Genomic DNA, 25,136 nt, shown 5'->3' on the forward strand with positions numbered 1-25,136 from the left:
TAGACAGTTTTAAGTGCAAAAGGTACGAAAGTGCAGAATCACTCCAGCATCCCCTTAAGAAGAGACAGCGAATCAACGAACCCTCGGTCAGTTTGCGAAACTGGCCCTTAAATGTTAGAAAAGAAGAAACGTAGCGCGGGATAATCGTTTGCGGGAGTTTCTTACGCGATGTTTTTATCCCAGACGCCTTTTTAGCGAAACGCTCTAATTTACGTAATGCCTCGCGCAATTTTCCGATACAAATATAGACGCGGCAACGTGCAGGGGATCACGATGGAGTCATGGCGTGATTCATCAGCGTCTGATTACTCACACACGACGAAGCGCGTCGCGTGTGCACGAATTTCCGCGCGCGGAGAGTAATTATTTTCCACACACACACGTTCCTTTCTCACACAATCCCGGCGCGCAATCGTACTAATTTCGCATTTGCGAAACCATACAATTCATTCGACGTATGCAGCTGCTATTAGGGTTAATTAATTGCACGTCAACACAAAGGGAGGCAATTGGAGCAGCCTCGATTCCCAAGGCGCGATTGAACTCGCAAATCAGTCACTTCCACCGACGCGATGATGCAACGATAAAGAGACAAAAAGAACGCAGCACGATTAACTTCAATTCCGATTCAATTTGAGCGGGTCAGTTGATCTCGCTGCACCGTCGCTCCGTCCCTTCTCGTTTGTCCTCGAGCCGCGCGACCCTTAACGGATAATTAGCCTCTTATCCCCCGCCTTGCCCTAATTGCAAGTGTCGCGCGATTATAAGTTTCGTTGCCTGATTGCGGTTACCTTTTAATTGCACGTTGCGTCTTGGATGATGCTATGCGAGAGCGTGCGCATTGTTTGTACAGCTCGCAGGCGAATTTCACTTCCGAGAGAAAGAGAGAGAGAAAGAGCTCCTCGCTGAAGAATACACTCCGTACATGACTCGTAGAAATATCGCGTGACGTACGCGAGGAGAATTCGCGACCGCTAAAACGTGATCCGAAAACGTAACGCGGGGTCAACTCGCCGGGTGGGGTGTGCCTGGCGATTTTCGCGGCGCGTGAGACTCGCGTCGGGAGGAAGAAGCCTGGAATTGTCCCGACGTCGTCCGTGCGCGCTCGTCGCCGGTTTGTTCTAACCCGGTCGGACACTGCCATTTTCATAAATAGCCGGACCGTGAAGCGAGTAGGAAAGAAAACGTCTACCGACGTCAACAGTAACGAGCCTAAAGTCAGTCATAACGAGCGCGTCGCGCGACGCATGAGGGAACGTCGCAACCTTGACTGGGACCGGCTATGATCCCTCTCGCGATACCTGGTAGGCATCGCGATCTAGGACGACATCCTACTTGAGACGCGCGCGCGCGCGCGCGTCAGGTGCTTCGAAACTTTTACGATGCATTCTGCGCGACGCGCGTCACGCCGCTTATTTGTTATGCCGCCGTTGACCGCCGATCGGCGTAATCGGCCTGGGAACAAAGGAACGTCACTTTCATTCGCGACGCTGTCATGTTTCCTTTCTGACCGCTGATTACCGCGGGACGTCATGGTCGAATGTGAATACCGCGGTACCGCCTACGCTTGGCTAGACATTCGGGATTTTCTTCAACGCGTACAACGTGTACTTTCTCCTGCACGGAGAGAATTTTCTCTTAAAATGTGCCCTGAAAATCATGTGATTGTGGGACCACGCGGCATTTCGATTGTCCCATAATTTATTAGTAAAATGTGTGGTAAAATTTCAATTTATTCTGAAAATCGTGAGGCAACATGGCATTTCGAAGAATTTTATGAGTTTTTGAAATTTTACCATACATTTTAATAGTAAATGGGTTTTTTTTACTAGTTTACCATACATTTTACTAGTTAAATAACCCATTTACTAGTAAAATGTGTGGTAAAATTACAAAATTCATAAAATTCTTCGAAATGCCATGTTGCCTTACGATTTTCAGGATAAAGTTTAAGAGAAAATTCCGTATACGTGCATATATTCAATAAGATCACAGTGAGGACCACGTTCCGCCGCGATTGGACTTAACCCTCCAGTCGGGGTTTTTAAAAACATTGTGTCCGAAGCAAAGTTTCTTCTCTTATTCTACGCAACCCCGCGAACCTAGTTAAACCCAGATAGCACAAGACACTCCTACACTGAGAAAACAGTCTCTGAAAATTTATTTGTGGCATGTAACGTTTATTTCATTGAAATAAACATTATATGCCTCAAATAATGTTTATTTTAGCGAAACAAACATTATATGCCACAAATAAATTTTCAAAGACTTTTCTTTCAGTGTATGAACATTTTAAGAATATTCTTCAAGAATCAAAGAATTTTAAAGGACTCAGTCAGAGCCGTGACAGAATGGTAGTGTCTAAATATTCTATTCTAAGTTTTTTTATTTAATAGATATTTTTTCGCAATAAACTGTCACGGCTCTGAGTCCTTTAAAATTCTTTGAAATTTGTGTTTAACACATACGAGCCATACTAATTTATTTATTCTTCAAGAATATTTGGAATATTCCATAGATCATGCTTATATATTTATCTTATGTTCGTAGCACATTAGACTGGCACTACTATAAATCCTTTTCGAATGTGAATAGAATAATCTATCGAATATAGCGTGTCGGTTAGACATGGTATAATCACAGGTTTCACTGCCTTTTGCATAAGATAAATGTATTACACAACAAACAATGTGCAATACATAAACTTGATGAATATTCTAAAAACGTACTTCTCTGTTATGAATATACGATTTCTAATTGTAATAATCTATATATATTTATAGAATATTCGATTGGAATAATCTGAAATGAAGAATATTCACGCTCCAGAAGAATGTTCATAGAACTATGTGTGCTATCTGGGAACAAAGAAAATATATCAGTTCTCGGCGTAACGGATACATAAATCGCACTTAACAATCTTTTCTAACACATGCTCATCAGTTTTCTAATTCCACATTTAACCTTCGGTCTCACGCGCATTCAAAATGATTATACTCGGGCTTATTGTTCTATCGAATCAATCCCGAAGCGCTTACTTTCGGTTAACGGAACAGAATGTGAAAGAATTGCAGAAGATTGTTGAGAACGGCTCGAACTTGAAGCGAAACGTCCGTACGTACAATTTTTATTAAACTATATCGCACGTGACACGAACGAGATCCGCGATATATTCCCATTGTGCAACCGTGTTGTGAATTGATTTCTTTTTCTATCGGGATCTCTCAAGACCCTGCTCGTTGCGAAAAATAGCACGCGACGAGATTGAAGGTGACTTAAACGTATCGCTCACCGTTGGCGTCTGCGAGCCCGACGATGCATATCCAGCACAGGGCCAGGCTCCAGAAACGGTCGGCCGTGTCCATGGTTTTCCGGGTAATTACGAAACGTATGCGCGGATTCGTGCGCCGGACAGGTAAACAAAGGTGAGGCGAAGAGAGGAGGGACGCGGAGGAGGTGAGGACGGGAGAGAAGAGGAGGCCCGAGTATTTTCGTATTACCCGCGGTTGGCTCTCATTTAGCCGGACGCGGCTCGGCCCGGGCGTTTAAGGAGCCGCGGATCTCTCCTCTCACCGTCCGCGGGATGCGGGGCCTCGCGCCGCGGAATATCCTCGTCCGATAATGGGAAAGCCCGAGGACCTCTCGCCGGAATGGACCTTGGCGAAGACGCGCCGAGCGATGTTCCCCGTGCGAACACGCGAGAGACACTGACGGAACGAGAGAGTGGCGGGAGAGTTTGAACCGCCAGCACAGAGACCCGGACTGCCAGCATCGGCCAGTGGCGTAGAAGTGGATCAAACGTCGTGAGAGACGATTTTACGCGGTTTTAATGAAATCGGCAGGACTGCCCGGCGCGCGGGTTACGAGAGGTCCACCCTAGGCTGACGAACCCGCCGGATGTGAGCGAAGGTGGGACCTTGAATAAGTACTAGAAATATAACGCGTGAGAATTGTCGCGATAGTATTCTTGTATTGAAATTTTTCTTGTTCAGTATTAGAGTCTGTCCAGACGAACTTGCGGAATGTGATTGAGCCATAAGTGCGTGCACAAGGAAATGGTCCAGTCAGTTTCCTTACGCGTATGCTTATGCACCTGTGCAAGTTTGTCTGGCTAGACCCTTGGAGAAGAAACACTAAAGAATTTTAGATAGGCTTGGATCCAACGGCAATTCTTGACTTTGTTACAGGCTAGCACATGGCGCTCGCTTATAAGATTGGCAATTTTTTAAATTTCTTGTATCGTCCCCTCTCCGATCCCCGCGAGCTTCCATCGCTCGTGCGAATCCGATCTTTCCGCGACAGTCGGATTTCCGTGGTCCAGCGTCGGGCCCCGTACGCCACTGTCATCGAGAAACAAAAGACACACGGATGAGAAAGTGGCAGCCGCGGCCGCAAACCGATCGCAATGGTACGATCGCGCGTATGCGCTCGGCGCTTGCGTGTGTGCACGTGGCGCGCTTATCTGACAACCGGAATGAGCTTGCGGGCCGGAATAACTGCGGGAAGGTATAACAAGTCCCTCGTGCGCTAATTGATTTATAGGCTGAAGAAGATTCATCGAGGTATCCCAGATAGAGGCGTGTCCCAGCGGCCTGCGCGCCCGATCGCGCCGATACGCGAGATCCTGCGCCAGGATTCGGGCCTCACGGACGCGCGCGGTCCCGGTATCTTGGCGAATCGTGAGCCGATATCGCGCAGAGGAACCTTTTACAGAGAACGGGTTATCTTTTATTTCCTTCGTTTTTTTTTCGTTCCCCTCCCTTTGTCTCCGGCGTACGGGCCGGGCAACGTTTTAACGTGGGCGTGTGGGGCCAACGGCACCTCTCGCTCTGGGCCTTACATGGACGCATCGTGAGTCACTGCCCAAAGCGGCGTATGTAAATGTGTTCTGCCTACTTTATTCGTATACGCTCGGTCAGCGACGAGCGGTGCCGCGGATAAAAAGCGGCATTAAAACGCCTAGCGACGACACTTTTCGAACGCGAGGAATTATTATCCACCGACAAGTTAGAAAATAAATGACAGTAAGGTGACACGAGGTCACGGAGTAGGCGTGCGAGCTTTTTCGCTCGATTCCGTGAGATTGTCTTTTCTGAGTTAACGATTTTTACGCGACGGAAGCCAACCACTTATAGAAAAATAAGAAATATGGAAAGTAAATCTGGACGCTTTAGATTTTTATTTAGGGTAAACTTAAAACTTGCTTTACGAATGTACAAGAAAATTTTAAGAATGGTGAAAAGTGCGTGATATAATTTATAATGCGGTTTTTCTTTTACGAGAAAGTGCTGAGCCGCGCGGCCCTCTAGCGAGAACTTCGACAGGCTTGGGTGTCTAAAAATTACTTCAAGTGTCCAAAATTACTTAAAAATTTCTTAAGTAAACTTTCAACTTGTTTAAGTAAACTCTCTGAGATTTGAAAGATTACTTTTAAAAACTTTAATATCACTTCAAGTAAATTTTCCCAAGGGTACAACTGTAAATCAGTGGCTATTTACTCTTTTCAGTGATAATTCACTGATTGACTTTTAGAGAGAATGATGTCGACGTTGTCGCGGCAATTTGTCGACGAGGGAAGAGACAAATGTAAATTTACCGTGCCTAAGAGCCTCGAGGTCTCCTTGGGCCCCGACGGGGCCCAGACAAGCGGATGTCTGTCCCGCGGGGCCCACGGGGGTACCGTCTTCGTGGTTCTTCGTGAGAGCTCGTACCCGCTCGTGTACGATACTTCTTAGCCATTATTGGGCCTCTGGTGAAAGTGTCTGGCTAGCTATTTCGTAACCAGACGTCAATATCGAAACGAAATCTCGTATCTCGCGGGTATCGCGGATCCACAGGATTGCAAGACCCGGGAAATTTTCTGAAACTGCAATAGTCTAACGTTTAACATCTCTCTATCTTTTTATTCGCGCTTCCGCCCCCCGCTGATTCAGACGCTGCGATAATTTACCGTACGCGAAGTAAAAATAGCGTAAGAAAAAGAAAACGGCAATTGATATTTTACGAAATTAATAAGGTTCTAGTAATAATATAAATCGGAACAAACTTACTCGTGACTGTCATAAAATCACGCTTGCAGCTTTGATGAAGCAACGAAGATCGGCGCTTTTTGCGCCGAGGAGCACTCCGTTAATTAAGCGTTAAAGCGACGTTAATCCCAATCGAGGGGGCAGGCCGTCGAGCAGAACGGCAAGAGGCGTGTGTGCATTGTTTTTTTTTGCCGGCATGCCAACCGAAGCTTTATTAATCAAACACGCCGTGCGTCGTGTAATTTAAATTCCCGTTAATCCGCCGAACTCACGTGCGCGCAGGGAGCATTGTCTCTTTCTCTCGGGATCTCGTGATCACGCGGGGTTACCGATAATTGCCATCGCGCGACTACGTTAACGAAGTGCGAATAATAAAGGAAAAACCAACGTCGTCGTCGTCGGCGTCCGCGCGAATAAGTGTAATCGGGCACATCTCCGATAACGACGCTGGTAAATTCGCGATGGCGTGCCCCTTCGCGGAAACAACGACTTCCACTGTTTCTCGCCCTCATTAGAGGCCCCCTCTTCTTCCTTTTTTTTTAGCGCAACGAGACGCGCTACGTTTTATCGTGGATACTAATTACGGTCTCCTCACGAGATAATGAAATAATCTTACTACGCAAAGCTCGGGAGACCGCGGACTTCCTTGAGAATTTTTTCAGCAAGTCGCGAACGCTTTATTAGCCGTGGAACAGGCAACGCAGCGCGACAGCAAATTAATATCGTGGGATCGGCCGGTCCTTAATAAGACGATTCGTCCGCTAATCATCGACTAATCGTCTGTCTCGTTCGTTTAAATTGTTAATTATCGTACGGCCAATCTAGCCGTGGCCATTAGGCGCGTCTTCCTCCCATGTCGAATCTTGTTTAAATCCATTCGCGCTGAATGACAAAAATATGTGACTTGTGTACAAGATTTATATATTTTACAAAAATAAATACAACGACGTTCAACGTCCCTACTTCCGAGCAAAATACAATCTATGTACAGCGCACACAGCGTATCACTTCTTTCGAGGAATATATTAATTTATCGTACAATCACATCGCTTCGCGCTTCAACGCGCGATGAAGATAGAAGCCTAAGGTAGCAAGACGTTCGGAAATATTTAATCGAGCTAGCGATACGTGAAGACACTTGAACGGTGCGTTCAGCCTACTATTTCCACAGAACGTAAGATATCTTTCTAGGAATTGCGAACGCTAGTTTCGGCAGGTTAACGAAATCTCATAAGGGTGCAGAAGGAAGCAACGACTATCACGAAGTACAGGCTCGCCCTGAGGCTGGCGGACGAGCTGGGATCGTGCTGATTCAAAACCTGACACTGCGAATTTCTGTAGTGCTTGACGTTTCCCTCGGAGTCGCGCGCGAGCACGCAGAGTTCGTATTTGGTGCTCGACTCCTTCAAATCGTGTATCCTGAAGGATCGCTCGCTGTAAACGACGTCCTTCTCGATCGTCGACTTGCTGCTGCCGGATTCCCGAACCACCACGTAGAAGTCGCCGATATCTTCGCGCGACGTCACGTACCACGTCGCCTTCCAGCTCCTGTCCTCGATATTGCTGAAGAAGATTACGATTTACGGCCTCCGAAATTTGTGCGAGAAAATCTCAGACATGTTACTTACAACAGAAACTTTCTTAACAATGCAATTTAGATAAATGTATCACGTACTAGTCGATACTTCGATATTTCACATCGGGCGTGATATCGAGTTCGGGCTCCTCTTGAATGTCCCGTTCGCCGCAGTTCATAAGATCCTCTGTTATCTCCGAGATAAATTTATTTGCGAGATAATTCGGACTCTTGCACATCACCCTCGACCATTCCGTCGGAAGCTGCGTTTGAGCTTTCAGCCACCTTTTCAACGGTCGCGCATGACAGTCGCAATGCATGGGGTTTCCTAATATACGAGACAAAAATATATTACTTTTAAATGACCATGACAAAGAAAGTCTGATGATAATTTTTAAGCTCCTTCGGCGGCTTAATTACGAGTTTCCTTAAATACGAGATTATCCTATATTTAATTGTTTAATTCTATTGTTACCGGAGTATCGGAGCACCGTGCGGTTCTGGACAATCTTCATGAGCCTCTCGTCAAAGACACCGATCTCGTTTTCTTCCAGATCGAGAACTTTCAGATTCGGCAGCGGTAGAATTTTGTCGAGAGGCACATGGCTCAGATGATTGTTACTCAGGTGCAAGTTGGTTAAATTTAACGGCGGTATAAAGACGTCTCGATCGGAGACGTCACTTATGTCGTTGTGCGACAGATCCAGAGTCTGCAAGGCCGTTAAGTTCCCGATTACATCTGGAATAGGGCAACGCTCTAATAAACGATGATTCTCAGCAGGAAGCGCGAGACGATGTGCCATTACTCGATTAATTGTCGAAGCTATTAGAAGCGACATTCCCCGTTTACTACTCACATCTCCTAATCTCATTAATGTTATTATGAGAGAGATTTAAGTATTGAATCTTCTTAGCACCGGCGATGAGGTCGAAGGTGACGACCGGCATTGTATTGTAGGACAAGTCGACTTCCTTCAGCCTGTAAGGAATCCACGGGTCGTTCGGGAGGGTCTTCCGGGTAATAAACGACATCTTGTTGTGGCTAAGGTTGATCCTCTCCAGGGACAGGCAGTCGTCGAGCAGTCCGTGCGTCTTGTTGTCCAACTTCTCCAATCTATTGCGCGACAGGTCGAGTGTTCGCAGAGACACCAGACCCTGAAACGCGCCGTTCGGTATGTGGCTGATGTTGTTGCTCGTCAGGTTCAATGTCAGTAGCTGCAGCAGGCCCTCGAACGCCCGGCTCGTTATGTTGTTTATTTTATTGTTCGCCAAGTTCAGCTCGAACACTATCGGTAGACGGCCGAAGGCGGCTTTTTCCAGTTTCGTCAAGTAATTATCCTGAAACAATTCCGTCGGCAAAAATCCGGAAGATTACCGCTCCCCGGGGAACGCCGTTGCCCCATAAAAGTTTCTTTTGTCTTACCTGCAGATAAAGATACTGCAGACTGCTCAGACCGCCCAGCGCTTGCCAGGGCGGCTTCGTAATGTTATTCGCTTGCAGGTTTAAGATTCTCAAGGTCAGCAGGTTTTCAAAACTCCCGTCTTGCAGGTTATCGCCCAGCCGATTCCGCGAAAGGTCCAGCGAGAGTAGCGCATTCATCGTAGGCCATACGTCGGTGCTCGGGATCTCTTCCAGCAGATTCTCCGAGAGGTCCAAATGGCCCAGAGAAATCGGCAATTGGAAAATCTTGGTCAGGCGATTATTTTTCACCGTCAAGCTCCTAAAATGTAAAAGGCGTGTCATTACGGGCTATAACATTTGTCAATTTTATAAAAATGACCAGCGACGCACCTGCAACTGGCCAATCGAGTGAGGCTACCGCGTGCAACGTCGTTTAATTGATTGTAGCTCATATCGAGTTCCAGAAGCGTCGGCAGCGGCCCGAACGTCGATGGTTTTATCTTCTCCAAAGAATTGTGCGACAGGTTCAGGGATCGCAGGCTGAAAAGCGTCTGGAATACGGCGTTGTGAATTTCCGACAGATTATTGTGCGATATGTCGATCGTGTGAAGCTCGTACAGTTTTGGGAATGTCTGTCGTGGAATGGAGTGTATCAGGTTGTGGGAAACGTTCAACACTTTCAGCCCCGTCATGTTATGCACTGGAATCTGTCAAAGAACATATTTTCTTTATGGCGTTAGACGTAATCCGAATAAACATTTCAATAAAACGATACGAATCATACCTGATTTAGAGACGTAAATAGATTATAACTGAGTTGAAACTCCATGGCATACGACGCGCTGTCGAAGGAATACTTGGAGATATTCTCGAGCTTGTTGTGGCTGAGGTCCAATGACGTGATGTTCGCGCAATTCTCAAAAGCGCCCGGCTCGATCTTCGATATCTCATTGTGCGACAGGTTTACTCTCGCCAAGTAAATATCTTTAAACGCCAGTTTCTCCACGACCGCCACGAAATTCTCGGATACGTCTAGAAGCTACCCCGACGAATTCGTTAGTACAGAAGAAATTGCGTAAAGATTAATGTAAGTGTAGTGTCTCTCAGATGTACACCTCAGCGAATTGCAGCTGATTGAACATTTGGAAGTCGATCTTCTTAATGAAGTTCCGGGACAGATCGATGGTGCCGATCCTGGTGACGGAACCGAAGGTTCCACGACCCACGTCGTCGATTTGATTGTCACTCAGATACAACCGTCTAAGAAAACGCATGCCGCGGAAGGTGTTCGAATCGAGTTTTCTGATCTTGTTGTGGCTCAAATTCAAGACCTTTAACACAGAATTCCGGGCAAAGGTTCCTCTAAAACGAAAGACACGATCTTAGATATACGTCGCGTGAATTTAATCACGGTGACTCTCTTCGAGCCTGTCAACCTTTTCAAATCGGCGATAGCGTTATGCGACATGTTGCACCATCCCATCTTGACGAGATCGGCCAGATGCGACGTGTCCAATTTGTCGACTAAATTGTGAGAAATGTCCAAGAACTCGGTGTCCCTTAAACCTTTAAACTGATTCCTCTTCAGGTCTTTAATCTTGTTGCCGTGAAGATCAAGAGCTTTCAGTTTCTTGAGTGGCGTTAGCGCTTCCACAGGCAGGGAAGAAAGTGTGCCTGAAAAGTACAAAACTCGGTCAAGAAGCGATATTTACAATCTCTCGTGTATAAATATTGTTAAAATTAATACTTTTGTGCGCGCAGTATTGAAATTACACTCGCGGAGTTATATCGCTTTAAAGACCTGACACAGTTAATGAGACGGTGTGCATTTCCTATTTGACGCGATCTCGCGATGAGATGATTACCGTTACTAATCTCCAATTTTTCCAGCTTCGCAGCCGCCGCGCTTTCACCGAAACTATTTCCCGGCAAGGTAGCTATCCGATGCCCCGTGATGCTCAGCAGGCTGAGATTGCCGAGGACCTGCAGTGCCTCGCGAGGGAACTTTTCCAGGTTGCTGTTTGTCACGTGGAGCTCCTGAAGTGTTCGGTTCACACCGAGGAAGCTGTGCTCCTCGATTAATCTCAGCGGCGTATCGATGAACCTCAGCACTCGCACGTCCAACGGATACAGAGCGGGACCGTAAAATCGTACTGCGGATTCGCAAAAACGGAATTGTTCACTCAGCCGACTTATCTCGCCGCCTTTCACGAGATCATTCTACGTATCCCTCGTCTTTTTCTGCGACGCGACACCAAATCGACTCACCTATATTACATTTATACAGAACCAGTTCCTCGATCGGCATGCCCTCGTTTCCCAGATTCGTGAAGGCAAGGCTGAGACTGGCTAGATTCGTATTTTCACAGCGTACGTACAAACCCCTGTCGCTACCCCGAAGACAAGTGCAGGGGTAGATGTAAATCGTGTCTTTGGGACACCTGAACCTCGGCCCGGGCGGCACGTAGCCGCCCGTTATGCACACGACCATGCCCAGCAGCAATAGCGGCGATAACATTTTAGTGCCTTGGGAAACAAACGGAAAATGAGTCTACTTAACATTTTCGTAATTACATTTTATGTAATAATTACGTAATAACTGAGCGCGAATGTGATGAGCGCGAGGAATGAATTTTACACGGGAAAGGATTGTTTAAAAGAACTACACGCGGTATAATCTACACAATCTCCTCCACAATAAAAATGAAGAGTTAAGTTACGCTGAAACATCGGCGTTACGTTTATATCACGTCACACAGAGGCTAACATTAATATTAGTTTCATGAACAAGGTGCCAACTCGTGATGTGTTTATTCTTAAAGTGTACGTTTCAATTACTCCGTGACGCAACGCGGGTCTCGTCCGTAATGTGGGAAAGTTTTCGCTGCGTGAACTCCCCTAGTTAATCGCGTATACGCAATAGATCGATACGCCGATAGCAGCGTATCCGAAGTAAAATCGTAGTTCAGCTTCAAAATCGCAACTGTCCCTCTCGCAATCCTTCGTGAATGAATTGTTAAACGGCCCTTCGACGTTTGCTGCCTATGTTTAAGCAAAAGCGATTACATCAGCCGTTCAATTCGCGATCCGATCCCGCCGCTTATTATCCCACGCGAATTGCCGAGATCCCTCGATCTCTCGATACCGAGGCGCGATACCGAGGAGACTAACCGCTAAAATTATCACGATAGCCCAAAAACGTCCTTGGAGACGAGACTTAATTGTTTTTTTAAGGCAGTCGACGTGGCGACGCGACCTACGCACCGATGCGTTGGTGCGTGGTAAAAGAACGCTGCGGCGAAAGATGCCGCGAAGGATCAAGATCCTCCCGTCGATCGTGCCTCGCTGATTCATTATTCAATCATAATTAATTCATCGATCGTGTACCAACGATAGCGTTTCCCACGCGATTCTAGAAAGGAGGCACGCAACTCCGGCGATCACGCTTTCTGTCACGTCGCAAATTATAAGCCATCGCAGAAACGTTTAACTCATACGTCAATCACGATTTGCCTCGCGTTGCGCATCTTGCAAAAGAAAAATTACGAAAGCGGCGGCTTGTCCATCCGGAAATGTTAACGCAATTAGACCAATGCGTTTTCACTGCGTACTATCGCGAAAACGATGAGCCACCTGCGTAACCGTGCATGAAATTTCGATAGAAAATTAACGGTTGCACGCAACGACGCTGCGCTGCGGTTGCAGCAAATTGATTGTCCTTCTTTCGAAACTTGGACGATTAGCAAATATAATCTTCGCATAACAACCGACCTCCTTTCAAAGATCATCATCTGGTCTTTGTGCGATCAACGTGGGTGGATTTGTAAAGCCCAATCGGCCATGCTAAAGATACGATTATTATTGTTAGTAATTAAGTGTCTTTTGACTTTTTCCCGATTGAATCTGAACATTTTCTTTTCTTTGCATATCTGAGAACGATCTGCATATAATTTTATCGTTAATTAACAATTGTGCGGTAACGATGATAGCCGAATTGTCAATTTATACTTTCGATATCCATCTACTAGTCGAGATCGTCGAAGCTCCCGCAATTAACGGTAGCGCATAATTAAAGTAATCGTGGGACCCACCGATCTGAGAAATGGAAAACTATGCTTTATTACAGCCCTAGTAATTCAAGCAGGCAAGAAGAAAGGCACGGTGATCTAGTTCAGGCATCAGTATACAACACGAATATAATATACGAGCGGATGTGTAAGCGAATATAATACGAGCACGATATGTAAGAAGAACAACAGCGTCTGCATTATGAACGAGGGAGAATCGCCGTGCTTATCTCAGGCAAGATGTATGCCGGGTTAAAGTATATTTATGGATTTATACTCGTAGAGGTGTTAAGCTGTCGTCGGTAAAATCTGCGAATCTGAGATGATGGCGTTTATAAGCAAACCGATATGCTGCGAAAAACACACGCGCCTTTCACTTATTTCAGTTGATCTTTATACCTCGTAAACCAAGGAACTAGCCACTGGACCGAATCATGCTGGTCTCTCGTGACTCCAAACTCGTATCGGATCTAAGAAAAATGAATGTACGCTGGTGCTGGTTGACGTAACGCACTGGCGAAACTTGATTATTTATTACGGAACTATCCGGAAAATCTGGATCAGAACTCAAACTATTGCACGTTACTATTTATTTGTATTTATGTCGACTCGAAAATATTTAGAAACTCGACGAGAGCCATCAATAAAGAGTAGGCTTTCCCGAACGTGAGACTTCCGTTTCTCGAAAGCGGAAAGAACGACAGCGGAGAAAAAAAGAACTTGCGCCACGCTCCACTTTCTGAAAGTCTATCAATTAGAGCTATTGTGTTAGCGTAGCAAAGGCAGTCGACTTTACGTAAAAAAAAAATGCACCACTACCATCATAATATATACAGCTAAGTACTAAAATTATGTCTCATTATAAAAGAAACTCCCTTGTTGATTTGAGATGCACTTTTCCATCTATTTCTTCAACATAACAAGTGAGAATATTTTCGTTTCACCGGTCGTCCTTGTCTTGGATACCGCACGGTGCAACACCTCTGCATTCTTTTATTGTATAGTTTTTTTTATATGTAATATTATGCATCCCGCTAAGTAAAAAATATGTAATTTCTATAACAGGAATAATTAAAAGTAGTTTAAGAATACACTTATTATTCTACTAAATTCTATAACTTATAAAGGACATTATTGGTAAAAAGTATTACAAAATAGAGTCTAAAAATTAAGATTATTTAATGGAAATGAAAAATTTGAATAATGAACACTTGGAATAAAATAATTTACTATTTCAGATTCATATTTGATTTGAAAAGACACGTCAAGTTCAAGTAATTGTTAAAAAGCGATCTTGTTGCAATGAAACAAATAAAAACAACGTGCGAAACTTCGTGAGCTAGTTAGATATCAAAGATAATTCGGATAATATAGAAGCGTTACGTTCTATGCGCGCATTGTAGTCACCGTTCGCTGAACGGAGAGATGACGCGCTTAAACACACGTGGATACCCAGCCGCGAACATTACGAAACTTAGCACCGTTTGATGTTTTAAAATATAACAAGCCTAATAAACTATTTGATGAGTCATTATTCTTTATCGGTAATACAAAACGTCAGCATCATACCTGCGATTATTCCAATATCGATCGACGAATCGCGAGGCTTTTTAAGAAATTATATTTCTCAACATTTCTCAAGATTAAGGCAACAGGAACGAAAAAGTGTGATTATTTGTCACAAAAATAGTCACGATACCTTGTTACACTTTGCCCGACAATTCTCAAAAGCAAGGTCGTTGTGACGTTCTTCGATGCACTGCTGGTATCCTCAGGATCACATTGCGGGTTGTCCTTTTCCTTCCACCATGCGGGAGCAGAAAGTGTAAGAGAGAAGAACAGAGAGGATTACACGTTTCGAGTGTTTTACCGCGTGTCTTCAAGACATTCTGCATGTGGTTCCTGAGTGAAGTTGCCGTGAAAACTGAGCCGAGGCACCGAAGCAAAGAGAAAGGCAGCCTCAGAAGTAGAGGCTTCCCTCATTGGCAGTTGATACGCGCTGTCCTTTCGTGGACATCCCACCTTATGCCACTGCGAGAGAAAGAAGGAGAGATTCGCCACGATTACATTTTGACAAAACGCTATCGTATCTTCGAAGGTCGCGGCGAATTAGCTGCAGTGACGTGACAAATTTTTTGTTAATATTACAATCAAAGAAAGCAATAATAAAGATTGTAAAAGTTTCTGTTATTTTAACGAATAATGGAAATAAAATTCAATTTGTCCAACCTTAAATTTTCTTTAAATACAAACGTAGAAAATTATAAAAATTATTATTATTAATAATTAACAAAACTATTAAATATATTTCGTCGTTCATCTGTTTTTTTACCTGCATTTTTAGTTTCCTCAAATTATAAACGTTACACAAATAAATAAATAAATATTATTGCACTATTTTAATGCATAATATTATATTCAATTTCACTTATAGATACGATCCTGGCAAAGTCTTAGGTGAAGAAAGTCAGCCGTCGAGTAACACCTTAGGATTGGTTGACGTTAGTGAAAGTATCGTCGTGTAGTTACCTTGGTACTCTGAGTCCCGCGATTCATAGTATGACGTCGACATCTGTTGGTACACGGATTAATTTAAACATTTCCAACGGAAAGATTTAAGAAAAATATCTTCTTAATGTTAAAAAAATTCAATAACACTTTTTTTTAATAACTGGTTTACGTTTCTTATTACTTTTTCTCTTTACGATTTTGTTAAGATACTACCTTCAATCTTTCCATTTTCATAAAATTACTTGGATTTTTTTTCTTTGAATATTCTCTCGGTTCTCTGAAAGTATCATTTAACAAAGCAGGATGCGATAGTTAAGCATCATTTAAACGATAATGAGAAACAATGACGAGCCTTTTTAGAAATTACATGGCTATTAAGGTCATTGAGCTCTTCGAGTTCTACAGTTTCAGACAAAGAGCTTGTAGTCGCGCAGTCGGTTGCGTTATCCATCGAGTGATCGAGTGACTAACATCAATATCGAACTGTAATATTGACATCAAAAGTTGGAAAATTTTTTCTTTAGAAATTGCGATTAACATGAATTATTTTATAATATACGTGCTCAATTTTTCATTATTATTAAGTAAGTTTCAAAATTAGCTAATATCCAATTTCGATAATAATTGAAAGTTTGAAGTTACATTTCGTGTACCTTTTGTTATACAGATACAAAGATGACAAATCAATTTACTTTGGGCTATTTCGTAAGAATCTTTATAATTTTTTTACTTGCTTGGAAAATTATTCTTTAATAATATGTCATTGTGTTTTGCGATCAAGTTAAAAATTGCAAATTATTATGTTGTGCACAGGATAGAAATCGTCTGGAAACCTACGAGGAGATATCGAGCGAACAAAACGACATCGACATATTTGCTAATCTAACGTTTCGTTTCTCCTGCAAGGATATGCCGTCCGGCTTTTACGCCGATATGGATTACAATTGCAGGATATTTCACGTTTGCGAAAATTCAGGGGATGGATTCCCAGTGATCTGCGGTAACGATACAGTGTTCGATCAGAAACAGCGGATATGCACGGACGAGGAAAACACCGATTGTCAGCACGCTCATGAATGGTATGTACGGACATTCAGATCAGTCGAAGATCAGAAGTTTCTCTACAGTATAATTATTTGTTGCAGGTACTACCTGAATGAACTATCTTATTCTACGGAAATCGAATCGAGAACGATCACAGAAGAAATTACTGAGTACGACGAGTCGAAAGTAGATCAAGAAGATGTTGTGCCTTCAGTTTTACCACTTGTGATTGACTAAAAAAAACAAAGTTCTTATCTTGCATTGCGTTATACATTTGTGCGTTTTATATATTTCTGATACGCAAATCAAGCTATTATACACGCCAAGTGAGTTTGATTGGAATTCATAAATTTAATTTTTCGGTTCTTGACGCGAAGTTACGGACAATTAATTACTCTCCAACGCAACAGTTTTGAAAGAAATTGCTTTATTCTTTCTCTCTAACGCCAGTTTATCGGTGGAATAAAAATTGATACATTATTTATATTTGATCGTCGTGAAAAACGTCGGAAAATAATATTTATAGGATTCTAAGGTAATATCATTTTGCTTTTGTAGTAGTTCAACGTTCTAGCGATTGCGTGTGGCATGATCTTGACTCCAGTCTCTTTTATGCTCTTGTTGCATCCTTGCGCTTTTGCCGCATGCAACGCGTAAAACTGGCGAAAAATAAAAGAAAAATGAGAGGGGGGAGAGAAAGAGAGAAAGAGAGAGAAGACCTTCAGCATGGTAGTCCAGAATAATCTCAAGTCTATTCCTGACTGTTGGCTTCTCAAGGTTCTTGAAAGTTGTAGGGCCAGTATTTTCGATATCGATGTTGCTGCCCATGTAAACGCATGCATAATTTTATTATATTTATTATTTACTTCTTAAAGCAATTGTAAGGAGAAAAATCTTGTACCTTGCTTACAAATGTTCTCGTGAACTAAGCGATAAAAAAATCTAAAAAATTGACATGCTGAAATTACTTATAAAAGAATTTACGTTTTAAATTTTACGCAATTCTTAACATTTCTTATTCTCCTTTCAAACTTTTTAATCGTTTCATTTTCTGTCAAATAAATAGATGCATTAAATTTTTAAGAATTTAAATGTAAAAAAAGTTGTATTAATTATTTATCATATAATCTCTTTTGCAAAACTTTATAACAGTATTAATATTAAAATGCGTATTGTGAAAATAAAATAACTTGTTGAAATTAATTAATTAAGCATTATTTGTAAGGAACAACAGCCACCAAATATACAAGGTAGATACAATTCATTTATTTTTAATCAGACATAATTAAAGGGCATGTCAGTCTTACAATCTACGCTAGCAATTTTATTTAATATTCTTCCTGCGATACGACTATATGACATATAATTTTTAATGCCGTACTTGTTATATAATCTTCAAGAAAATATGAAAGTGTCACCCATCACCATAAAATCCCATGACAATGAAATAAATATCTCCTGCGAAATGGCGCGTGTTGCATGATTAAATTGCGAGGAATTGTTTCCATAACCATCTACAAGAATACCGTTTCTTCAGATTCTAAATATTATCTATTCTAACTTTTGAAAATATACTCTATTTTGAACCCCGTGTTGCTAACATGTAAGTAAAAATGTATCGAAAGACAATGTGGGCGCATCCATAGAAACTATCGATATCTAACTTTTCAATTAATCTCTTTTCAGGAAGTAATGAAATTTCTTATGCAAAATTATTAGGTGTAAAAGTGCTAGGTGTAATTGTCTCAAACTACATTGTCTTATGAACGCGACCACAATAATATTAATATAAAAAATTAAAGCTAACCCAATATATAATCCGATTTGTCTCAGACTTTGAGGAAAGTCTGTAACGACAGAGACATATATAAATCTCTTAACAAGGCACATATAATATTTTAGATTTTAATATAGTAAAAGAAAGTCCCCTATTATGAGATAGACTCCCAATATGGGATAGCGGAGTTTTTGCTAAATTAATTGGCATCGTCCGCGTTGGTTCCACCATGAATTTATTGCCCTTGGAGTGAATTCTGTTTAGTGAAAAATATTAGATCGTGTAAGCGTTGCGAAAAAAGACTTGTGATTGAATTTGGACGTCGAAAATCTGCCACCTCATATTAGAATCCTATCTCATAATAGTGGACTTTCCTCTATACATCAAGAACGATAAGTAGACTTGATCGGGCGAATCAAAGTACTATTTTCCGTGATGATAATATGACCTATGGTGGTGCGGCCAAGTAATCCCCGGACCCGTCTTATCATTGTCGTATACATATTTGATCTGCGGATTTTCCGAGCCGAACAGACTCTGTCGGAGCATACCGAATACAGCCGATGCGAGGGCCATGTTGCTGATCATACCAGCCATAGAAGCAGCCGCCCTCGCGTGAGCCAAGGCCATTTGGATGAGGAAAGATACTACGAAACCGATTCCGGGCATCAAAGTGCTCATCTTCATCTTCAATGCTCTTCCGAGATGCATCACCGCGTTCGTGACTTTTCTGGACATAAAGTCCTCTCGCAAACGTGGCAGCTGAATCCTCAATTCTGAGCGTACATTCTTGTCGGAGGGCGATTCGGTGTCCCTGATGTTGTTTTCGTTATCTGAATCCTCAATCTTTTCCGTAGAAACTTCCTGGTTTGCTAATATTTCTGAATATTCGTTCAGCATAGATCTCAGCTCGTTCTTTGCACGATGTTCCCTTTTGCGTTCCTCGTCACTTTCTATAGATTCTTTTTCAAACTCGTAAGTAATTTCTTCCTTCGGAGGTATTACTTTTAGTTCCTCTGTGCTGAGATTTTTTATATGCTTCTCTGGATTATTCTCCGGATTGTTGTTCTTCAATTCCTCGGTAAAAACCTTTAATCTACTCGCGAACTTTTCGTTCAAACGGGTCCCGAAGAGTACGCTGAAAGCGTTGTAAGCGTTCTCTACGTTGAGAAACTGAGCGACATCACCATCGGCGAAATCCGTCGCGTTGGCCTTGATTTTATCTAGAAACATGTTAATTATCTGATCGTCGTTTATGGACCGCTTAATGTCCGCGTACTCGTCGCTCTCTTGCAGAAGCTGGAAGTTCGCCTCTTGCACGTCATCCAGACTCCTCTCTTTCTTCTCCTTCTCCTTCTTGAGCTTCTCGTTGTCCGGCCGCTGGTCCAGTACTTCTTCCATGATATCGCTGATGATCGTCAGGATACTCGGCAAGTTCTTGTTGTCTTTGATCTTCGTAGCTCTACCCTCGCGGAATCCGCCGAAGCTAATGCCGACTTCGCCATTCCCGTAGCCCGTGAGCTTCAGGAAACCCAGATCTACCTGAAACTTATCCTCCATCGCCATCTTGTACCAATCCAGAAGAATATTTTCCGTGGATGCCTTCCTGATCAGCAGTTCCTTTTCGAAATCGCTCGTGGACATTCCAAAGAAATGCTGTACTTCAGTTTCCGTTGATCTTCCGAGAATACCGAGGCCTCCAAGAGGAAATGCGGGCAAGGACGGTAGACCGATTAAAGATGGTACGGCACTAGTGATAACTGGCCAGACGAAAATGCCCATGCATCTGATGAAGCTCAAGCTGAGTATGCACTGCATTACCCGTGACAGGAAACCGCGGTTTGCGGTTTGTTCGTTCAAGTCCTCCACCAGCTTCAAGATCTCGTACTGATCGGCGGTTAGAGAATTCCTGACTGTATAATTTAACGTATCCACGAAGTATTCCTTTGGATTCTCCTCGGGTCTCCTTTCCAAAATTTTCTCGGAAATCGAAATATTAACTAGAAGCTGAAGAAATTCGGATTCCGTGATGTTCGGGAACACGTTGTCCATTGTCGTCTCCGAAGACGTCTGTTCAATTTTTCCCTCGGTCTCGTGGTAAGAACTTAATAATTTATCGGTACTTCTTTGTTTCCTTTCGTGTTTTTTGGACGACGCGCCCGAGAGAGCGGATTCCGACAATGAACTTCGCCGTTGCTCAAGATCAGACAAATGGACTTTTTCCTTGGAAATATCTATGAGGATGTCTGACGGTTGCCCAAAATATCCGGGGACGACTCCTTGTTCGCCTGGAATATAAAAGAAATTCGAAGAGTAATAAATTGAATGTCACGAAGAAGAGTCAGCTTGCGTTTAACGAATAAGATTGATTCACCTACTGACGGAGTGTTCGAAGCTCTCGATTCTCCACTTATCTGGTTCGCCTGCTCCACTGCTTCCGCAACTTTTGATTGATCCTGCGGCTTCAGCTCCTGCGGTGTCGACTCCTGCGGCGTGTCCGACAAAACTCCTAATTGCGAGTAATTTATGGCGCCAAAGCTAGGCAATCCTGGAAACTGAGGAATGCCAGTTTGAACTCCGCCTGGTAACGTAGGGATTTGCGGGAAAGGAAACTGTGGTAGGCCGGGTCTGTCGGCGAAAGGATTTCCCAATCCGGGAATACTCGGGATCTGCCCACCTATACCGGGGATTTGTCCCGCACCAGGAATCTGGCTGATACCGGGGATTTGTCCTGCGCCAGGAATCTGGCCGATACCGGGGATTTGACCTGCTCCAGGAATCTGGCCGATACCGGGGATTTGACCTGCTCCAGGAATCTGGCCGATACCAGGGATTTGACCCGCTCCAGGAATCTGACTGATACCGGGAATCTGACCTACGCCAGGAAACTGTCCGATACCGGGAATTTGACCAGGAATCTGACTGATACCAGGAATCTGGCTAATACCAGGAATCTGGCTGATACCAGGAATCTGGCTGATACCAGGAATCTGGCTGATACCAGGAATCTGGCTGATGCCAGGAATCTGACCTGCGCCAGGGAGTTGTTCAAATAGTTCCTCAAAGTTCGGTAGGGACGGCGAAAATTGCTTCAAGGTCGGCCAAGTGACATACTGGGCGCAAGTAACGAAATTATTGCTTCTCGCGCATTCCAGCATGTTGGTTACATATTCGCGACGTATCGAATCCGGTATCGCTCTCTCCGCTAATCTAACAATGTTCATTTCCCGAGCAGTTAGAAGAGTGCCTATCACAGGATTGTTGACATCCAAGTAGGAATTTTCCAAACGCGGCGACGAATTCTTGCTCAGCAGGTCCTTCAATGAACCCTCTATTTTCTCCTCGACCGTTTCTAGATCAATCTTGGGCGTATTCTCACTCTTTTCGTTAGATGTCTGGTTATCGGAATAAGTGTTATGCAGCAGGATCGATGATACATCAAGTTTCATCCTCGGTAGAGTTTGGTAACTTCCAAAATTGGGAAAGTTTGGCAGCCTCGGGAAGAACTGGGCAATAGTTGGCCAAGCTATATTCCTCGTACACTCTAGGAACGGGCTCTCTCGAACGCAAGTTACCATCTTTTCCACGAAAATTGGTCTTACTGATTCCGGTAAAAGACTTTCTGCGACCTGAACAATATTACCTTGCTGTTCCGTGAAATAATTCGTGAATTGCTGCGATCTTGAAGTAACCGTCGAAGTGAGAACATCCGGCGTAGAGTGCTGCACGGCCTTGAGAATTTTTAAAATTACACCTTCCGGATGTTCCGAAAAGACGGGATAGAACCTGGTGTCCGTGATGGTAACAGTAGCGTCTCCATGCTGTCCAACCCTAACGTCAGTCTCCGAAAACGGTGATGGATCAGTCAGATTCCGAGTTAACGCGGAGTTACTATTTGTCGCTTGAAGATATCCTCCGAAATTTGGAAAACTGGGCAGTCTAGGAAAATATTCTGACAAACTCGGCCACAACACACTTCTCGAGCATCCCAGAAAGTTGCTCTTACGAACGCATTCTGTCATCCGATTGACGAAAGCAGAACGAGTTGCATCGGGTAGCAAGCTCTCTGTTATTTGAAGGATATTAAGTTGCTGATCGTTAAGTAAATCGCCGAACTGTTGCGTGCTGGTGATTTTCGCGCCCTGATCATCCCGCACGTTTGGCGAAGAGAGCTGAATCGCCTTGAGAATGTTGAGTATCACCGATTCGGGATGTTCCGTGAATATTGGCACGAATCGAGTACCAGTAACGCTAATCACAGGATTGTTGCTCTGCGGTAATTTCGTCCGGGAGATGATCTTCACGTTGGAATTCGTTTGCGACTTGTCCCACTCCTGCTGGTCCTTGTTGGCCAGACCCGACGCGTTCTTGTCTTTCAACGTTGTTGGATCCTCTTGTTTTGGTGGTTGTTGGGTAGGTGGTAAATCATCAGGAAACGCGGGGAAATTAGGAACGTAAAGAGCGACCGTGGGCCAAATGACGTACCTGGTGCAGTTGAGAAAATCGTTGTTCGCCTGGAGGCAAGACATAACTTGAGCGACGAGAGGCGCCCGTGCCGGTGGTGGTACCATACTCTCTGCTAATCGCAATATGTTAAGTTGCTTCTCGGTGATGGTTGTCAGAACAATCACGTTGTCGTTGACGATCAAATGCGAAGTTTTCGGCGTCGCTTTCAAGGTATTACGTACCTTTGTTAAAATCTCTGTAATCTTGCTCTCTAACTCGCTGGATGCTCTGGAAGAAACTTCACTTTGACGAGATAACAGCGTGAGGATCCGACCAGTCGAGCCTTCTGTAGCAGAATCACCGGATTGCGATGGTGTTTCGGTGGTCGGTGTAGTCGGTGGAGTCGGTGTAGTCGTTGTGGTCGTTGATTGGCTCGGTAAAAACGGTAAAAACGAAGAAAAATCGGGAAACTGAAATTGCGGGAAATAACTGAAGACGTCGGGCAACTGCCAGTCCGGTAGCCAGTCGGAAATATTCGGTAGACTGGGGTTAAATTGCTTGACCGTCGGCCAGGTGGAATACTTAATACAGGTCACATAATTGAATTCCTCTATGCATTTGACGGTCTTCTGAACGAATTCTGGACGATACGGGATAGGAAGCAGCTGTTCAGCCATGTGGATCGACAGTAATTGCTCCGGAGGGAGTACAGCGACGTAAGAATCCGTACTAGCGATAGATGGAGGTGGTACCTTCGCGTGCTCTTTCAACGTATTATGAAGGATGTTCACAATCACATCTTCCGGCTTAGGCTTCTGCGTTCTTGTAGCGTAGGAATCGATGACTTCAGGAAGCTCGCCCATGCTCCCCACGAAACTGGGAAAAGGAACGATAGGATACTGCGGGTACAAGGCGATCGGCGGGTACCAAGTCTGATAATCCGGGAAGGCCGGCAGCGTCGGGTAATACTGCTTCACCATCGGCCAGGCGAAGTACTTGACGCAGCTAAAGTACTCGAACCTGCGCACGCACGAAAACATCCTGTCGGAATACTCGCGGCGTATCTCACCAGGTAGAAGTTTCTCGGCCATCTGCAGGATCTGGAGTTGGCCGATGGTGAGCAACGTCCTCAAGGTTTCATTCGTCGGATCGATGAAAGACGGCGCCAAATCGTAAGTGACTTTCGACTCCAGAGCGCCTTTTAGAATGTTGAAGACAATAAACTCGGGCGTCAGCAGCCTCGGACGGTGAACGCTCCCCGATCTTGCGGACTTGGCCCTATTACCCTGAAACAGGTCAATCAAGTTTATCTCGATCGGTACTCGATTGTTTAGAGACTCCTTGACTGACTCCGGGAGATTGTCGAGCACGATGGGCCAGACGAAGATGCGCACGCAATTCAAGACACTGAGACCGCGAATGCACTCTCCCATGTTCTCCATAAATGACTGCCGCTGCTTCGTCTGTACCAATTGCTCGGCGCACTTAATTATTTCCAATTGGTTCTCGGTCAATTCAGTTGTGTTCAAGGTAGCCCAGTACGTTTCGTTCGTAGGTGATTTCCGCGTTAGCGCGATATTCTTCAAAATATCCAGCAAATCATTTTCCGTAAATTTTGGAATGTCGGGGAGCACCTCGATCGCCTGTTCCTTCAAATACTGAAGAAACGTTTCGTTCTTGATTTGATCCTGAAGAAACGCGGCTTGACTCTTCCACTTTTCATAGTAATTAACATCGGTTTCCGTCGTTGAAGATGATTCAAGATTCTCGCTCTGACTCGATGCCGCTTGCACGTCGCTACTACGTTGATTACGAATCTCTTCGTCTTTTTCAGCAGCAACCGCGTCAACCTCAACCGATTTCTCTGAAAGAAGACTTTCTTCATCAAATTTTTCCGACTGTTTCGCATCGTTACTGACGGATTCAAGGGCGTCATTTCGTATAGATATTAACTTTTTTATTTGACCGTCCACAATCGATTCTTGCTCTCGACCGGGTAAATTGCCTTCTTCGGCATTTAGATAAACAGTCGAACTCTTGTACTTGGACTTACCTGGAACACTGGCTCTATTCTCTCTGTTAAGATCCGCATCTTTGTCACCGATCTCTTCACTGTTCGAAACCTCATCGACGGCGTGTTCTTCATTCCCCTCAGTCTCTTCGGCTTGAGCAGGATGTAAGCTACGAAGCTCATTGCGTACACCCTCACTCACATCCTCAGTATTCTCTATTTGTGCCTCATCTAAATTATGTTCCGCCGCACTCTTAATCTGTTCCGTTTCCT

General features: G+C 44.0%; 4 protein-coding genes across 8 annotated transcripts in view; 1 reads left to right on the forward strand and 3 right to left on the reverse strand.

Moving 5' to 3' along the window:
* The window catches only part of LOC105563209, a 33,724-nt gene extending 29,994 nt beyond the window's left edge, over nucleotides 1-3,730 (reverse strand). The window contains exon 1 of one of the 2 annotated variants that reach the window (XM_012014597.1): nucleotides 3,293-3,730. In XM_012014597.1, the coding sequence (XP_011869987.1) occupies nucleotides 3,293-3,365 (73 nt within the window). In that variant the 5' untranslated portion in view covers nucleotides 3,366-3,730. Of the gene's footprint in view, nucleotides 1-791; nucleotides 1,356-3,292 lie in introns of those variants that run through there. The other variant, XM_012014598.1, reaches the window with a different exon arrangement.
* Nucleotides 1-18,095, forward strand: part of LOC105563207 — a 42,067-nt gene extending 23,972 nt beyond the window's left edge. Inside the window, exons 1-5 of one of the 4 annotated variants that reach the window (XR_001009018.1) lie at nucleotides 16,027-16,169; nucleotides 16,253-16,290; nucleotides 16,399-16,664; nucleotides 16,731-16,955; nucleotides 17,188-18,095. Coding sequence is in view for 3 of the 4 variants with exons in the window: in XM_012014592.1 (XP_011869982.1) it covers nucleotides 16,124-16,169; nucleotides 16,253-16,290; nucleotides 16,399-16,664; nucleotides 16,731-16,866 (486 nt within the window). In the remaining variant the exon portion in view is untranslated. Of the gene's footprint in view, nucleotides 1-15,610; nucleotides 15,653-16,026; nucleotides 16,170-16,252; nucleotides 16,291-16,398; nucleotides 16,665-16,730 lie in introns of those variants that run through there. The other 3 variants (XM_012014593.1, XM_012014592.1, XM_012014594.1) reach the window with 3 other exon arrangements.
* On the reverse strand, nucleotides 7,010-11,525 carry LOC105563208 (toll-like receptor 3). Its single transcript, XM_012014595.1, has 11 exons — nucleotides 11,276-11,525; nucleotides 10,873-11,160; nucleotides 10,444-10,681; nucleotides 10,123-10,369; nucleotides 9,792-10,046; nucleotides 9,398-9,714; nucleotides 9,029-9,326; nucleotides 8,463-8,943; nucleotides 8,081-8,344; nucleotides 7,705-7,933; nucleotides 7,010-7,592 (listed from the first exon to the last, which is right to left on the reverse strand). The coding sequence occupies exons 1-11, from the start codon at nucleotides 11,523-11,525 to the stop codon at nucleotides 7,247-7,249; spliced, it is 3,213 nt and encodes a 1,070-aa protein (XP_011869985.1). The 3' UTR covers nucleotides 7,010-7,246.
* Nucleotides 18,096-18,829: 734 nt separating the features above from the next.
* Nucleotides 18,830-22,492, reverse strand: LOC105563278. The gene is made up of 2 exons (XM_012014742.1): nucleotides 20,781-22,492; nucleotides 18,830-20,694 (listed from the first exon to the last, which is right to left on the reverse strand). Exons 1-2 carry the CDS (start codon nucleotides 22,426-22,428, stop codon nucleotides 18,830-18,832), a joined length of 3,513 nt encoding a protein of 1,170 aa, XP_011870132.1. The 5' UTR covers nucleotides 22,429-22,492.
* Nucleotides 22,493-25,136: the final 2,644 nt, after the last annotated feature.

Source organism: Vollenhovia emeryi, unplaced genomic scaffold, assembly GCF_000949405.1.
Source record: "Vollenhovia emeryi isolate VEMERY1.0 unplaced genomic scaffold, V.emery_V1.0 DF939179.1, whole genome shotgun sequence".
In the NCBI taxonomy this organism is placed as follows: domain Eukaryota; kingdom Metazoa; phylum Arthropoda; class Insecta; order Hymenoptera; family Formicidae; genus Vollenhovia; species Vollenhovia emeryi.

Coding starts and splice junctions, on each gene's coding strand:
- LOC105563278 (XM_012014742.1), bottom strand. CDS start 22,428: ATGACAGAATGCGTTCGTAAGAGCAACTTTCTGGGATGCTCGAGAAGT. Junction 20,695..20,780: donor TTCGAACACTCCGTCAGTAG/GTGAATCAATCT, acceptor TTTATATTCCAG/GCGAACAAGGAGTCGTCCCC.
- LOC105563208 (XM_012014595.1), bottom strand. CDS start 11,525: ATGTTATCGCCGCTATTGCTGCTGGGCATGGTCGTGTGCATAACGGGC. Junction 9,715..9,791: donor TATTTACGTCTCTAAATCAG/GTATGATTCGTA, acceptor GTTCTTTGACAG/ATTCCAGTGCATAACATGAC. Junction 7,934..8,080: donor CACGGTGCTCCGATACTCCG/GTAACAATAGAA, acceptor CTCGTATATTAG/GAAACCCCATGCATTGCGAC.